This window comes from Spinacia oleracea, chromosome 5 (assembly GCF_020520425.1).
Source record: "Spinacia oleracea cultivar Varoflay chromosome 5, BTI_SOV_V1, whole genome shotgun sequence".
Classification (NCBI taxonomy): Eukaryota; Viridiplantae; Streptophyta; class Magnoliopsida; order Caryophyllales; family Amaranthaceae; genus Spinacia; species Spinacia oleracea.
In genome coordinates this window covers 15,935,969-15,953,522 of record NC_079491.1, presented here as the reverse complement: position 1 = coordinate 15,953,522, position 17,554 = coordinate 15,935,969, and the positions used below count along the sequence as shown (strand labels likewise).

General features: G+C 33.4%; 1 protein-coding gene and 2 long non-coding RNA genes across 5 annotated transcripts; 2 read left to right on the top strand and 1 right to left on the bottom strand.

Annotated features, from left to right (window-relative positions):
* Positions 1-1,028: 1,028 nt before the first annotated feature.
* On the bottom strand, positions 1,029-16,015 carry LOC110784594 (B3 domain-containing transcription factor VRN1). Its single transcript, XM_021989043.2, has 4 exons — positions 15,817-16,015; positions 15,352-15,697; positions 1,743-1,876; positions 1,029-1,635 (listed from the first exon to the last, which is right to left on the bottom strand). Exons 1-4 carry the CDS (start codon positions 15,871-15,873, stop codon positions 1,372-1,374), a joined length of 801 nt encoding a protein of 266 aa, XP_021844735.1. The 5' UTR covers positions 15,874-16,015; the 3' UTR covers positions 1,029-1,371.
* LOC110783039 (uncharacterized) lies at positions 3,160-5,660 on the top strand. Of its 2 annotated transcripts, XR_008921536.1 has the most exons (4): positions 3,160-3,304; positions 3,432-3,655; positions 4,311-4,374; positions 5,371-5,660. It is a non-coding gene; the product is annotated as an uncharacterized lncRNA (long non-coding RNA). The 2 variants fall into 2 exon arrangements; XR_008921535.1 differs by having other exon boundaries at positions 3,174-3,655.
* LOC130461151 (uncharacterized) lies at positions 11,245-13,745 on the top strand. Of its 2 annotated transcripts, XR_008921538.1 has the most exons (4): positions 11,245-11,389; positions 11,517-11,740; positions 12,396-12,459; positions 13,456-13,745. It is a non-coding gene; the product is annotated as an uncharacterized lncRNA (long non-coding RNA). The 2 variants fall into 2 exon arrangements; XR_008921537.1 differs by having other exon boundaries at positions 11,259-11,740.
* Positions 16,016-17,554: the final 1,539 nt, after the last annotated feature.

Genomic DNA, 17,554 nt, shown 5'->3' with positions numbered 1-17,554 from the left:
GTTTTGAGCAACCAGGGAATACAAGGAGAAGCAACTAATTATTTTGTTTTAATTAGTTTTTGTATAATAGCTACTAAATCCCAGTGTAATGTTTTGGTAGCTTTTATTTTTTTAATTTTTTTTTTAATTGAAGCTTTTAATTATAAGTTGTAATCCTGTTTTTTAGTTCTATGCAAATTTAAGTCTATGTAAAAAAAAAAAAAAAAAGAGCTATTCTAACGAATGCCCATGAACGTAACTCTTTTTCTGAAATTAATTTTGTAGTAATTAATTAATATACCATATTACGCTTTATAATTAGCACAAACAAAGGAAAACAAAAATACAAAATACAGCAAAACTCATCAACATTAGGATACGTACAAGACAATATGCAGTTATGTGCCACAACAAATTAAAAATGCGTGAATATAATTGATAGTAGCTACTAGCTAGTATGTGAAGAAGACCTTGAAAGGTACAAGTCACATACTACGTAGTACATGTACATATAAATATATGAATATATGAATACATGTCACCAATAGCCTGGTACTGGATTACAAGATTCCCCAACTTCTGAGCACGCTTCCAATTGCGCTGTGCCACCCATGGCCATCATCAGAATTATCGCAATGGTAACCACCAACAGAACCTCAAAACATTTCTTTGTGTTCATCTTTATTTAATTTCTGATGTTATAATTAATTAATTAATTAATTAATTAATTACACTCTTTTTTGTTTCTCTTTTGGTGCTCAATTCAACCTCCTTTTATAAGGTTCGATCAAAATTAATTGATGACATTTATTATAGCAACGTCACTTGTTAATAATGCAATCAAAGTCCACTCTTCCTCATGGCAAACTCATCAGATGCTCTTTTGTGGACTTGGCTTAATTAGATCATTTCATTTCATTATCAATATTGTTAATCAATGACTTATTATGAGGGTCAAGTTTTTTAATTCAACTTTTACTTTAATTATGAGTGTTTGCCAATTAAATGGGGGCGTTTTCAAATAAACAAACTGTGAATGAAGATACCAATAATTGAAATAAATATTATCCATACATACTAGTATACTACTAAGTCCATATTACAAGTTTAATAAAACTAACAAACTCACAAACTTTGACATAAACATGACATAATTAAACAAACTTAATTGCATGGCTTGTAATGAAATGACCTAGCTAGAGAGATCGAGACTCCACTTTACCAGACAAAACAGGCTCCACCTTAAAATCATATGGCGATAAGGGGAGTATAGTCCCGTACGTAGCCTTATTAAATGATTAACTCTCTCATCTTTTACTAATACGAGCTGAGATACTCTGGTGTGTTGTTTTGGGAAGCTATGGTTCTTCAACTACTTGGATGACGCGCGTACTAGGCAACGGCCCTGGGCAAACGAAAGATGGTAACTATGTACTCATGGGTTTGAGGGCAAACGAGCTCGAAGACACAGCCATCACCTACACGCAAGGCATTCTCCCACACAAAAAGTTTCCATCCACGACCAAGTGGTGCTTGATTATTGTTTGGGTACATCAATAACTTTACATGGAACCTCTTCTCTCGACCGCCTGCTTTTAAGATTAACTCTCTATTCCAAGGTTTCAAATGTTCTCTCACGTGTTTAATCGGCACTGACTACACAATTAAATGCAATTTAATTACATATTATATAACATTATTAATTACAACAACTATAAATATATATATATATATCATCTGATTTTCACTTATTTAGAACTTACGATTCGATATCCTTTGGAAACGGTGTTAGGTGTCATGACAAGTTTGAAATGAGGATTCTTGGGCTCGAAGGCTTCGTACCGTTTCCTAACGTTCATCTCATCAAGGTCAACACTATCACCCTCTTCATAGATGTCTTCATAGGAATACATAAAAATGTCATCTCATCAATTAAATAGTTTAAATGTTAGATGTGAAACTTAACCCGATCATTTATATTGTATTTCATTGATCATATTTATAAGAGTTAGAATATAACAATCCTAAAGAATCCTAATGACACTAGAATTGTGCTCCGTAAAATATACAATAATATCCTGAAAGTGTTTTATTCTTCATCATTAGATGATGAAGAATAAAGCCTTGTTGTTGGTAATGGTGATAATAACTTTTCTTTCTTACTACCAATTATTAGAAGAAGAAAAATGGCAATGTTGTTAAGTAGAACTTCCAATTAAATACATTATTTAGATGAACAAAATATACTTTGCCATTTATTAGATTTACGCAACACCTAACTCTAGATGTATTTTGACAAGGATATGATGAAACGTGTAACTTTGAACTTTATGGTGGTAATTGTGAAATCTTTGTACTTAGGAGTTGGGCCAGTAAGTTTGTACTTTTTGCCGTTTTACTTGAATTTTTTGTACTACTTCTTTTAGCCTCTTGCTATGTTTTTAATTCTTTCCTTTTTCGATACACAATTTTACTCACACAATAATGCATGCTCTCATACAATAATGTTGCATAAAAAGCTAAGCTAGAATTGTACTAGCTCCTACGTATTCAATACTTGAACGTACTCCACATTGGAATAAGTGAATACGGAGTAACATTCACCAAATATGGCCAATGTTTTCAATCCGATAATACGGCGCATGTTTTAATTTGTTTTCATTTACTTTGATTTGTCCTTAACGATTAAAAATATATATAAGTTTAGGTCCTTATGTACAATAGTACTCATCTCAACTTCACTAATAATGATTATTTGGTAATACTACGAGAACACCACAACTACAATATTAGAAACAGTGTACTTTAGGATACTCTACAATTTATATACCTCAACAATATAATTGTAATCCCCCGTAATTTTATACATTTTATTAATATATTTTAACGTATAAGTAATTATATTAAAATAGAATTTACGAATTTTGAAATAAATATTTAAGTAACGAATATTTATTTTTATACGTTTTAAATATTTCAACGATTTATGAAATTAAAATTATTTTAGAACTTTTTGTTGAAAAGAAATCGAATTACAAAAACCGTTTGAATTTGGAAAACAATCCTAATGGGTTTTGGATTCAAACACTTAAACTCAATCCTAGTTCTAGCCCAAAATGATAAAGCCCAAATAACAAAAACTCAAATTCTTTACTCCCTCCTCTTTCTATTTCACGTGAAAACCCAAAACCCAAAACCCCTTCCCTTCTCCTTCACTTTCACGTGAACCAGGACCCTCAACCCTCAACCTCATTGTTGCTTCCGCCACGCCGCCAAACCAGTCGTCGGAGACCACCGTTGTCCCTCACCGCAGCTTCAAACGCCGGTAACTCCTCCATCTCTTGCTTCATTGTTCTTGCTTCTCCTTCGTTCTTATTCTTATCCTCTTGGTTGTTTTTGTTGCTCTCTGCCGCCACCACCACTGCGCAACTGGTTGCGCCGCACCATCACAGCCACCGTGCACTGTTGCTGCACCGCCCAACTCGCCAACCAACGTTTTCCATCATCCTCTTTCTTGTTTCTTCATTTTCACGACAGCAGCCAAGCACGACTAAGTGCGACCACCGTAGTCACCACCACCAGGCTCCAGCCGCGTCGCCCGTTCCCCGCGACCACCGCCCTGTGCCGCGCCGCCTGTGCTCCGCCGGCCAGCCTCCTCTCTCCTCTTTAATTCTTGGTTATTTCTTAAACCCTAAGTAACTAATTATTTTAATTAAATATAGTTGTTAATTTAAATTATGTTCTTGATATTAAATTTATAATTTTTATGGTTTGAACATGATTTTCAGATTTGGGTTGAGATTATAAACGAATTAATTTTCAGTTTTTGATTAAAATATAAGTTAGGGTTTAATCATGTTTTATTAATTCGAATTATATTTTCTTGAATTAAAGTTATAGTTTTATGATTTAAATTATAGATTTCAGATTATACGAATTATATAATAAAGTTACTAATTTTCAGATTATATTATATTGGTTAAATTAGTGCTTTTAAGTAGTAAAGTGTGACTTTTGAGGTTTTAAAGGCTTTAAATCATAATAGAAAGATTATATATTATTAAAGTTATTATTTTTATGATTTTAAAGATGTCGAATATATTTTGAGTAAGCTTTTAATTATTTTAGATTGCTGTAAATTTAAAGTATGATGCTTTGAAAGTTTTCAACGAATTTCAATAATTAATATAATAATTATGATGCTAGGAAACCAAATATTCAAGTTTCGATATTGAAAAATGTTCTAATTATGTTTAGGAAGGGTTTGAAGCTCCCTAATGTTGTTGAAAATTCAATATGAATTGATATGAGTCTATATTGGTTGTTGTTAGGTGGAGAATTCTCCGTAGGCGACTTTTGAATTATTAAAGTGGTCTTGCAGTTTGTTTACACAAGGTACGTACATACCTGCGTGCTTGGAATGTGTGCTAATTGTTGAAATCATGTTGATATTATTGTTGAACTTGGTGATGTTGATATTATAGACAAACTTGGTTATATGGAATGTGCATGTTTAATACTGTTGGACAAACTTATTGAACTTATTTTGCACTATAAGAACTGTAACATGTTAGTATGGATGTTTGATACAAACATGTTGGTTGGGAACACTAGATTATTCTATATGATTGGGTTGGATCGATTGGTTGTTGTTCCCTTTCTATCTTTTCACTACTTTATAAGGGCGGAGGACCTTGTTTAGTAAGTTGAAACTCTATGCCCATATACAGGGTTGCTCATGGTTAAAGGAAAGGTTGGTTAAGTTGGAATGAGTCTTGATTTATGCTTTTATGATCACTTACTTAATTCCAAGATAAAAACAGTTGTGAACAAAGGTGAATTGTCTGTCTTATGTAATGGTTGAGTCATAACGGAATCTCAATTTGTAAATCATGTAAAGTGAAACTGAATAGCAATAGCTTTAGACTGTGCACGTCTGAAGTGACGGACAAACAGGAGTTGGGGTTCATGGTGGTAGCCCATGGCCTTTTCTGGGACCGGATTGATCACCGTGTCCTATTTTTATTTAAACGTTCCTCGATATCGCAGGTCACTGAGGTTACGGAGTCGCGCCCGTACCTCGTCTTCCTTAGTGAAGACTTCTGGATGGTCAACTCGGTCCATTGTCTATTTCAACTAAAATAATATTATTGCTAAAAGTCTAGCCTAGTCTAGTCTGGTCAAGTATGGTCGTCAAACTATCATGTTTTATCTGCCCTTGTTTGTGTTCATTAGTATCATGTTAGGGTTGCTCGTTTAATAGAATCATGTTAGGATTATTATTGATTTAGTATGTAGTACTCAGCTTTGCTGATTACGTGCTTTTGCTTGTGCATGTTGATCATGGCTATGCCTTATTGATCCTGTGATGACCCAATCTTTGGTGAGCAGTCTCTAAGGATCAATAAGCATTGTCCATCTGCAGGTTTGAAGATGTTGCATCATTGGGATCGGGAATAGAGAGCTTGTATTTAGTTTTGATTTGCTAAGTTGACTTGGGTTTGTTTAATTGGACTTTAAACTGGTCGTACTATTTATATTTCCTTATTTTTTTTGTTTATTGGTTTTTGGGATTAAACCTGTAATCGATTATTTATAAACCTAAAATTAGTTTTATGTTTTCCGCTGCAAAACTCTGAATAAGCCGTTACGTTTTCACACGGGCGATAATGCCTTGATAATTTTCTACGTTTTATATTAAAAGATTATTTTAGAAAAGAGAGAATTGTCGGGGTGTTACAAAGTGGTATCAGAGCCAGGTTTTACTTTAATAAATTTTTAGGCGCCTAACTATCTAGTTATTTAAAATAAATTTCTTAAAAATCGAGATTCTACGTATTATAGTGTTCAAAATTGGTACTTTTTTTTGGGGGGGGCAGGTCTCCTTTTATCTTGTTTGAAAGTATATAATATTTCTTATTTAAGTTCGAAATCAAATTATTTATTCGAATTAAATTGACTTTCGAAATTTTTATTCTTTTTCTTATTAATTATTATTCAAAAAAAAGGAGTACAATTTTTTTTAGAAGTTCAATTTTTTTTTAAATTGTTTCAAGAGTTAGAATTCGTTATTTAAAAAAAAATATATATATATAAATCTTCTTCGAATTAATAACTTTATTTTCGAATTTATTCGCTACGCATTTCCTTAATTTATTTTACTTTATTTATTTTATATTTTTATTCTATGTTATAATTTTATTATATTATCGTCCTTTTAATTTGTTATTTAAACTATTTCAATGCTTTAGTTTATGAGAGATGGGTAGTATAAGAAGGGCATATAAGATAGAATTATATGTGCATTAGTAGCTAGTCAATGCTAGCATAAGAAATTGATTGTTATGTACGTGCGTATGCTAATTGTTTAATGTTACATTTAAATGTGCATAAAGAATTGTTTGCTTCCACCAAACTTATTGCATTATTGAACTTTGTTTATGATTTGGCTGGAAAATCGTTAGTGAGACCTTGAATTGTTTATTTCAGGAATAAAATGTTTCTTTCCAAGTATACCAACATAGGATCCTTCGAGAAACTTGATATAGAAACCCCTGATATTTACGTGAAGAAAATTGTGTTTGGATGTGAATATTATGCTAAAATTCAAGGGCAACCTATCTTAATGAGAAAGGATATCATAGCAGCCACTATCATTAATTGTTTACCTAACCAAAAATGCCATACCTAGAACTCAAATATAGGTTTAAAGACATGCATTCTGATGATGGAACACCAAAGTTGATTAAGTATGGGACTAGGGATGGTAGGTAGAGATATGACGTAGAGATCCTGACCACCATTATTGAGGTCGTAGAAAATGGGTTCAAGGAATGCTTTAGTTTATGAGAGATGGGTAGTATAAGAAGGGCATATAAGATAGAATTATATGTGCATTAGTAGCTAGTCAATGCTAGCATAAGAAATTGATTGTTATGTACGTGCGTATGCTAATTGTTTAATGTTACATTTAAATGTGCATAAAGAATTGTTTGCTTCCACCAAACTTATTGCATTATTGAACTTTGTTTATGATTTGGCTGGAAAATCGTTAGTGAGACCTTGAATTGTTTATTTCAGGAATAAAATGTTTCTTTCCAAGTATACCAACATAGGATCCTTCGAGAAACTTGATATAGAAACCCCTGATATTTACGTGAAGAAAATTGTGTTTGGATGTGAATATTATGCTAAAATTCAAGGGCAACCTATCTTAATGAGAAAGGATATCATAGCAGCCACTATCATTAATTGTTTACCTAACCAAAAATGCCATACCTAGAACTCAAATATAGGTTTAAAGACATGCATTCTGATGATGGAACACCAAAGTTGATTAAGTATGGGACTAGGGATGGTAGGTAGAGATATGACGTAGAGATCCTGACCACCATTATTGAGGTCGTAGAAAATGGGTTCAAGGAGGGTAGAAACTCATGGAGTCATGCTTGGGATGCAGTTATAGATGAACCTATTAGAGTTGTAAATATCTAGAGGGAAATGATGTAACCGTGGAGAATGAGAATGTAGTGGTTGAGGCAAATAACCCTAACCCAGTGGCCCATGAGCCTACCATTGAGATTCCTAGTGAGTCGGATGTGGAACCTAAAGGTGATGGTGAGGTGGCAAGTGAGTCTCATCAAGATAAAGACATGAAAGAAGACTCATACTCGGAAGAAGAATTCGACGAATATTGAAGATCTAGATCTTACTCCACAAGTTTCCAAGGAAAGAATAGGTAGGCAAGATGCCTTAAACATTTGAAGTTGTAATAGTTAGTTAGTTCTTTTATGTTTTAAAGAATAAGTGGCATATCAGCAACGGTTTAAAGTTAAAGCAATAAGAGTTTGAGTTATTCTTTATTCTCTTCAAGGATATAATAAGCCTTTATAGAGTTAGCAATAGAAGTTAAAGTATTCATTTCCAGTTTGAGAGTTTCGTTATTCAACAACAATAGTTTATGTTTGTGTCGTAGAACCTTTATGTTAATTTGAGGACAAGTGCGTTATTATGGTTTAGAAATTGTTATTAATATTGTTTTGAGGAATAAAAGTTTCTTTTAGGAAATACAAGTTTCTTTTGTGGAATTAAAGTTAAATATTTAATTATCCAAGTGGTCAATGATCAAAAGTTTATTTTGGGCACGCGAATGGGAATATTATTACTTATTTGTTGTGATTGAACTTCCATTCATTGGTTTTCAAATTGTATGTCCTTGATAGGGATATTTTCTTGAATGAGTGACGATGATTGCTCTATTATTGGTGTACATTCTTGAATAAGTGTTTGTTGATGCGATCTCTATGATCAAATCTAAATTTCTTTCGTAGAGGGGACATATGAGTTATGTATCGTAGAGTAATTAATTTTAGGTCGCACACTAGAATGTCAAGCAATAGTGAGTTAGTTGCTACTATTCGCCTTTTGGCGGGAAGACTGGCTGAAGAGAGAACTGAGCGTCCTGATTCTACTGGGGACATGTTTGAGAGACTAACCAAAGTTAAGCCACCATACTTTAAGAAGCAAACTGATCTTACTTTTTAGAGAACTAGGTTAGAGAGTTCGAGAAACTGTTTGGGGATTTGAATTGTCTTGAGAACATGAGAGTGGGTCAAGTTGTACTGTACTTGGAAGATGAAGCTGATTTATGGTGGAGAGAAAATGGGGTTAGACTTAGCGCTGTTGAGAGATTCAATTGGGATTCGTTTTTTTTACTGCCTTAAGGGAAAGTTTTACCCTACCTTTTATGAGAAAGCAAAAGGCACAAGAATTCATAAACCTTAGGATGGAATTGACTAAGTTTGTACAAGTCTAAGATAGACGTACTGTGAAATTCAGAAAGTAAATGTAAGGAACCATATTGGAAGATTGACCTCGTATAGATGTTTTGGGTAGTCCAAGAACCTTTGGTTATTTCTGTAATGCGAGTGAGGAAATTGATGAATAGGGAGCGTGAACTATTTTTCTGTAGGGTGCTAGATGGGAGTAAAGAAGTTGGAGTGAAAATCGAGGATGTTACCTTTGTGAATGGATTCATTGATGTGTTTCCGAGTGAAATTGCGAGTATGTCACCTGCTAAAGCCTTTGAGTTCATTATAGAATTAAATCCTGAAACGACACCTATATCCAAGGAACCTTATAGCATGACACCTCCTGAAATGAACTAATTAGGACACAGTTGTAAGAGTTGTTTGGTCAAGGAATATATTAGGCCTAGTGCATCACCGTGGGGAGCTCCTGTGTTGTTTGTTAAGGAGAAAGATAAGAGTATGGAACTATGCATCGATTTTAGGGAGCTAAACACCATCAATAACAAGTATCCCTTGCCTAGGATAGATGACATATTGGATCAATTGAATTGGGCGAGTGTGTTCTCGAAGACTGATTTGCGTTGAAGTACCACCAATTGGGAATAGCTGATAAGGGTCTAAGACCTCATTAGGATTCGTCATTGTCATTATGGGTTTTAGAGTAACGTCTTTTGGGTTAACCAATGCACCTGCATTAATTATAGATTTGATGAATGAGATTTTCTACGAATTCCGAATTAAGTTCGTTATGATGTTATTAATGATATCCCTATTTATGCAAGGAATGAGAAAGAGCATGACAAACACTTGAGGATTACTTGGAGACGCTTAGGAAGAATCTAGTTTTATTAAATGAAGTATACAAATCTTGAAGTCATATGTGTATAAGTGACACCGACAGAAAAGTGAAGGACTAAATTGATTGAGAACTATGTTACGTAAGGGAATAAATTTAAGAGAAGATTTGAGTGGTCCAGGATCGTTGGAAATCATTGTTGGCTGGAAAAGATGAAAAGAAATACATGAATTGGTGCAAGAGCTAAGAGTTAAGCCCAAAAGTTATACACCCATGAAAAGTGTAATGAGGTTCGGTATCAAGGAAAAGTTGAACAGAAGGAGTTTCTGTAGATCATGCTAAGATTCAAGCTGTGAGTGAGTGACCTACTCCAAAAAACGTGTCCGATACTTGAAGTTTTATAGGCCTAGATGACCATTATAGGAGGTTGTGAAAGACTTTTGGAAGAAAGCAAAACCAATGACCAACTTGTTGAAAAAGGAATCGAAATTCAAGTGAAGTGAGAAATGTGAGGAAGCTTTCTAGATTTAGCTGTTGTCGCGTCAATTTAAACCTTATAAGGCTAATTACCAAACCCATGACCTAGAGTTAGCTGTTATGGTGTTATCTACGAATATTTGGAGACATTACCTTTATAGGGCAACATATAAGATCCTTACCGAGAACAAAAGTCTGAAATTTTGGCAATAAGGTCCAGTTGAATCTTGGGGACAACATTGAAAATGAATATTTCTTTCCACCCTGCAACCGATAGACAGATTGAGATTACTAACGGAATTTATGTTGAAAACCTGTGTTATTGACTCTAAGGGTAATTGGGAAAGCCACCCAGGTTCGATTGAATTTTCGTGCATCAATAGTTACCATGCAAGCATTACGATGTCACATGTTGAGGCATTGTATGGAAAGAATTATAGAAGTCTTACTTGTTGGAATGAGTTTAGTGAGAATATTGTATTGAGGACATAATTCGTTGAGGAAGAAATACCCAAAGTTATTCCCTGAGATGAGTTACGAGGGCGTAACTCGTTTTCTTTAAGAGGGTTAGAATGCGATATAAATTCGCGCTTTTTACCTATTTTTATGGTATTTTATGCATTTTATGCTCATTTTTAGCAACTTAAACATGTTGGTGCAAAGTAAATAAATTCTCCGCATAAGAAAAAGGTGTTCTTGAGTAACACAAACATCTTTGAGTTGGCAAATGAGTGCACAAGAGTGTCACAAAGTACTTCTACAGTAAGAATAAGTTGAAAACTTTTGAAAAATATGTGAATTTTCGTGTCAAGTTTCGGGACGAAACTTCTTTTAAGAGGGGTAGATTGTAATCCCCCGTAATTTTATACATTTTATTAATATATTTTAACGTATAAGTAATTATATTAAAATAGAATTTACGAATTTTGAAATAAATATTTAAGTAACGAATATTTATTTTTATACGTTTTAAATATTTCAACGATTTATGAAATTAAAATTATTTTAGAACTTTTTGTTGAAAAGAAATCGAATTACAAAAACCGTTTGAATTTGGAAAACAATCCTAATGGGTTTTGGATTCAAACACTTAAACTCAATCCTAGTTCTAGCCCAAAATGATAAAGCCCAAATAACAAAAACTCAAATTCTTTACTCCCTCCTCTTTCTATTTCACGTGAAAACCCAAAACCCAAAACCCCTTCCCTTCTCCTTCACTTTCACGTGAACCAGGACCCTCAACCCTCAACCTCATTGTTGCTTCCGCCACGCCGCCAAACCAGTCGTCGGAGACCACCGTTGTCCCTCACCGCAGCTTCAAACGCCGGTAACTCCTCCATCTCTTGCTTCATTGTTCTTGCTTCTCCTTCGTTCTTATTCTTATCCTCTTGGTTGTTTTTGTTGCTCTCTGCCGCCACCACCACTGCGCAACTGGTTGCGCCGCACCATCACAGCCACCGTGCACTGTTGCTGCACCGCCCAACTCGCCAACCAACGTTTTCCATCATCCTCTTTCTTGTTTCTTCATTTTCACGACAGCAGCCAAGCACGACTAAGTGCGACCACCGTAGTCACCACCACCAGGCTCCAGCCGCGTCGCCCGTTCCCCGCGACCACCGCCCTGTGCCGCGCCGCCTGTGCTCCGCCGGCCAGCCTCCTCTCTCCTCTTTAATTCTTGGTTATTTCTTAAACCCTAAGTAACTAATTATTTTAATTAAATATAGTTGTTAATTTAAATTATGTTCTTGATATTAAATTTATAATTTTTATGGTTTGAACATGATTTTCAGATTTGGGTTGAGATTATAAACGAATTAATTTTCAGTTTTTGATTAAAATATAAGTTAGGGTTTAATCATGTTTTATTAATTCGAATTATATTTTCTTGAATTAAAGTTATAGTTTTATGATTTAAATTATAGATTTCAGATTATACGAATTATATAATAAAGTTACTAATTTTCAGATTATATTATATTGGTTAAATTAGTGCTTTTAAGTAGTAAAGTGTGACTTTTGAGGTTTTAAAGGCTTTAAATCATAATAGAAAGATTATATATTATTAAAGTTATTATTTTTATGATTTTAAAGATGTCGAATATATTTTGAGTAAGCTTTTAATTATTTTAGATTGCTGTAAATTTAAAGTATGATGCTTTGAAAGTTTTCAACGAATTTCAATAATTAATATAATAATTATGATGCTAGGAAACCAAATATTCAAGTTTCGATATTGAAAAATGTTCTAATTATGTTTAGGAAGGGTTTGAAGCTCCCTAATGTTGTTGAAAATTCAATATGAATTGATATGAGTCTATATTGGTTGTTGTTAGGTGGAGAATTCTCCGTAGGCGACTTTTGAATTATTAAAGTGGTCTTGCAGTTTGTTTACACAAGGTACGTACATACCTGCGTGCTTGGAATGTGTGCTAATTGTTGAAATCATGTTGATATTATTGTTGAACTTGGTGATGTTGATATTATAGACAAACTTGGTTATATGGAATGTGCATGTTTAATACTGTTGGACAAACTTATTGAACTTATTTTGCACTATAAGAACTGTAACATGTTAGTATGGATGTTTGATACAAACATGTTGGTTGGGAACACTAGATTATTCTATATGATTGGGTTGGATCGATTGGTTGTTGTTCCCTTTCTATCTTTTCACTACTTTATAAGGGCGGAGGACCTTGTTTAGTAAGTTGAAACTCTATGCCCATATACAGGGTTGCTCATGGTTAAAGGAAAGGTTGGTTAAGTTGGAATGAGTCTTGATTTATGCTTTTATGATCACTTACTTAATTCCAAGATAAAAACAGTTGTGAACAAAGGTGAATTGTCTGTCTTATGTAATGGTTGAGTCATAACGGAATCTCAATTTGTAAATCATGTAAAGTGAAACTGAATAGCAATAGCTTTAGACTGTGCACGTCTGAAGTGACGGACAAACAGGAGTTGGGGTTCATGGTGGTAGCCCATGGCCTTTTCTGGGACCGGATTGATCACCGTGTCCTATTTTTATTTAAACGTTCCTCGATATCGCAGGTCACTGAGGTTACGGAGTCGCGCCCGTACCTCGTCTTCCTTAGTGAAGACTTCTGGATGGTCAACTCGGTCCATTGTCTATTTCAACTAAAATAATATTATTGCTAAAAGTCTAGCCTAGTCTAGTCTGGTCAAGTATGGTCGTCAAACTATCATGTTTTATCTGCCCTTGTTTGTGTTCATTAGTATCATGTTAGGGTTGCTCGTTTAATAGAATCATGTTAGGATTATTATTGATTTAGTATGTAGTACTCAGCTTTGCTGATTACGTGCTTTTGCTTGTGCATGTTGATCATGGCTATGCCTTATTGATCCTGTGATGACCCAATCTTTGGTGAGCAGTCTCTAAGGATCAATAAGCATTGTCCATCTGCAGGTTTGAAGATGTTGCATCATTGGGATCGGGAATAGAGAGCTTGTATTTAGTTTTGATTTGCTAAGTTGACTTGGGTTTGTTTAATTGGACTTTAAACTGGTCGTACTATTTATATTTCCTTATTTTTTTTGTTTATTGGTTTTTGGGATTAAACCTGTAATCGATTATTTATAAACCTAAAATTAGTTTTATGTTTTCCGCTGCAAAACTCTGAATAAGCCGTTACGTTTTCACACGGGCGATAATGCCTTGATAATTTTCTACGTTTTATATTAAAAGATTATTTTAGAAAAGAGAGAATTGTCGGGGTGTTACAATAATGGTCCTTTTACTAAGCCTAAAACATCCCTCACACTATTATTGTGTTTACCTTATTTTCCACTTATACTCTGTTCTGTTCCCATTATTTTAACTTATTTCAAAAAAAATAAGTTTAGAAAAGTTCAAATAAGATAAAAATAGAAAAAATAAGAATTATCAAAGTACAATTTATAACTACAATAAATTTTGATAAAATAAGTACCGATAATTTCAGGAAAAAATTAGTGATAATCATATGAATACATAGGTATACAGACTATACACCCTTACTCACACTCACTTCTTTGTGCACATACTCCTGACTCCTTCACGTGAATCACGTCACACACTATGTGTCTTGTCTTGTGAGTGACTTCTTGTGTGCTAAAAAAAATGCGAAAAGGCTACATATACTCCTTCGGTATGGAATAGTGCCATACTCTGGGCTGTAACTGATTTAGATTTATAAATTTCATGTGGGGTTGCTATTTTGGATTTAAATTTAAATTCCATGTGGAGTTGCTTATGTGAAATAAATCAATGGGAGCTCAAAGTATGACATTATTCCATACCCAGGGAGTATATGTATCAGCTGTAAAAAAAAATGACCTATCCCAAAATTCAACAATATAATGCAACTGTGCGAGCTATTTACACTTGCATAGTAATTAAATGAGTACTACCAACTAATAAAGAAGAAGAGTCTAGACTGACCTACCAAATTTACTGCCAAGTGCCAACTAGAACATCTAGGCATGCAGTTTGATCTTGTTAAAAACATTTATAGATCGAGCATTCCACGGACATAAGTAAGCTCTATAAATTACTACTCCGTATTAATCTTACCCTTCTTCTTTAATTAATTCATTAATGTACTAGCTACAATATATTATTAATTTAGGATTTGGAGGGAGACTTAACCAAACTAGTATGAATACCATCTCCATAACCTTTGTATTTTGACCTTAGCAAGTTCATAGCAGTTGACTAGAATAGCCGACCTTCATTATCAGTGTCGATTTTCCTTAGGGTCCTGGTGGATCCCGGCCATCGGGCGGAAAATTTTGTAATTTTTTTTTCCGACACTCCTAAAAATCATATAAATTTATATTATACAACGTATTGTTTAATATTTCTAATGTTCCTTGGTGAAATTGTTCATAATATGTCACCACTCATTATTGAACTTTTCTCATCATTTACCCAAAATAGTAAAAGAAAATAACGTAGCCAATGAACAAAATTAAGCTACTACGTACTCGGGGACACACCGGGAGACATACATTATTATATTTAAATCTGAAATAACACGTTAAAAATATAATAAAAATGCGATGTGTGCGGATATAATAAACATATAGTTAGATAGAGCCGAACGCATAGAAACAAATTGATTAAAATGGTAAGAATTTATTTAAGGTCTAGATTGATTAAAATACTTCTTTGGATTTTTCGTATTGGGTAGTTTGTCATTATATTATCTATTCTATATATGTGTAATCCAAAGATATATATATAACGTCATAAATTGGGGTAAATTTTGGAGAGAAAAAAAACAATACCTGATGAAACAATGTCATCATCATAATCAGTAATATGATCTATCTCCATCTGTTCGGATTCGGATGAGATTTGAACCAGTTGTTGATCGAACTCGATTTCATAACCAGGCGGGTCGAAAATGGTGAGATGAAACATGGAATCGCGTTTGTCAAACTTAAACAGGAGGAAATTACCATATTTTAGCGAATACGTTTCCACGATCTTTTCCCAGCCTTTGGTTAAACGCACTTTATCATTTTCTTTGAGAACCTTCACTCTCCAAACACTACCGTCACTAACTTGTAACTTTACGTCGCTTTTCGCAAATTGCTTGCCGTATTTCGTCACATACTCTTTTGGTATTTTCTACGCATATGAAAAAACACCGCCGCTAAATTAATGTGTATATATATATATATTATAGAAACACGTGATTTAAGATAAATAATTAAGAAATAGATAAAAATAAAAATTAATGAACTTACTAGCTCTTTTGTTTGAGTTGAAGGGCAAACCATAATTTTGTAGAAGTATGTTTCCATGGTGGGAGACTTAGAGATCGATCGATGAAGAATGCCGGTCTCCTTCCTTAGCTTCCTTCCTTGAGTAGGTAGGTGTATCAATTCATGTATGTGTTTCAAAGTGATGTTGAGCTTATATATACTTACTTTTTACTAGCTAAGGCCTAAGGGATAAGGGGGAGTACAAGTGTAGTTGTTTGCGTTTTTATGAAACAAACAATAATGGACAAGATCGAGAGTATCACAAATAATAATTAAAAATAAATTAGTAAAGTGACACAAATAAGGAAATGCATATCTTTTCCATATCGGTGTGGATTATGTCATTTTTATCAAAAGGATCGATATTACATTATTGGGTACGTTGTACTTAATCATAACTTCAATTTTCACTCAAAGATGTACTATTCCGCAAAGTACTATGTATTTTATAAGAGTGCGGTTAGGTTTGTGAGACTAAAATTAACGGTCGGGTTATCATTTAATTTTCATATTTTTTCACTACATATAATTAAAGTAAAGTGGTAGGTAATGAGAGATGGACAAACTCGCAATACTCTCATTTCAGCTACGCCACGTCATACGTATCTCTCAAAAAGAAACCAATCAATTAATTCATATCTTCAATCACGCACCAATCAAGCAAGAAAAAAAAATTCATTAAAAAGTTAATCTGTTACATTAACAGATACTAGGAGTAACATGACGTGTCACTTTTTGGTGCAAAATTTTCCAGCCAAAAACGTTTTTCTAAATATATATCTACTTTATTTCTTTTATATTTTCTATCTTTCTTTTTATAAATGGTTTACGTATAGAAAAAAAAATAGAATATAGAATATGACAACTAATAGATACTCCGTACCACATAATAATAATTTTCTTTAAATGATTTTGGTAATATTTTAGTCAAATAAGTATATCAAATGAAAAAATTATTTACTTACTATTTTGGTCAAATTAGCATATTAAGCATATAAAATATAGAATACGTAGTAGCTCAAAAAAATTAGTAGGTAAAAATTGCATATTAAATGATTAAATGAGTATGTAACTGATTTTTTTTATTATGCATTTGTTTTATGAGTAGAAATATATCAGTTAAACATTTTACACAAAAATTGATTAAATAAAAAATTTAGATATCCGAGCCTGTACGGGATCTAATCTAGTTAATGATTATGTATTAATGTTGTAAACATCCAGACCAAGTTAATTTTAGAAATGGGGTAATACATACGACTCCATTTTCCCCCAAGGTTAATTAATTAGGTTGGTTAGAGCAACTCCAATGGTTAAAAAAAGGACTTGCTCACAAAAAAAAAGAAAAAAAAAAAGCATGTGAATAGGTAGCTCACCATTGGTACAACAATGACATAAGCAACTGTTAAAACCTTGTAGCTAATTTGGGCTACGTAGCTCAAACAAAATATAGCTCAAATAAATAAATTATTTAAATTAAATATTATAGGGGATACAAAGTATTGTAGCCCACCAATGTTAAAATTTGTAGTTTTAATCAATTGTAGTTAGAAATTTGATGTGTCAAACTTAGCTACAACAACTTTTAGCTCACCTTTGGAGTTGCACTTAGCATTCCTCTAACATATAATTCTTGCAAAGGCCCAATTAGTTTCGTATATTATCGAGCTACGAAGTATAAACCAAGACTTTGTTTGGCAACACTTTTCAGTTACCTGAT

Excerpts from the sequence above, each read along its gene's own strand:
- LOC110784594 (XM_021989043.2), bottom strand. The coding sequence starts at position 15,873 with ATGGAAACATACTTCTACAAAATTATGGTTTGCCCTTCAACTCAAACA. Across the intron at positions 1,877-15,351 it reads TGATGACATTGTTTCATCAG|ACATCTATGAAGAGGGTGAT; the intron begins GTATTGTTTTTT and ends ATTCCTATGAAG. Across the intron at positions 1,636-1,742 it reads TTTCCAAAGGATATCGAATC|TCAGTGCCGATTAAACACGT; the intron begins GTAAGTTCTAAA and ends TTAATTGTGTAG.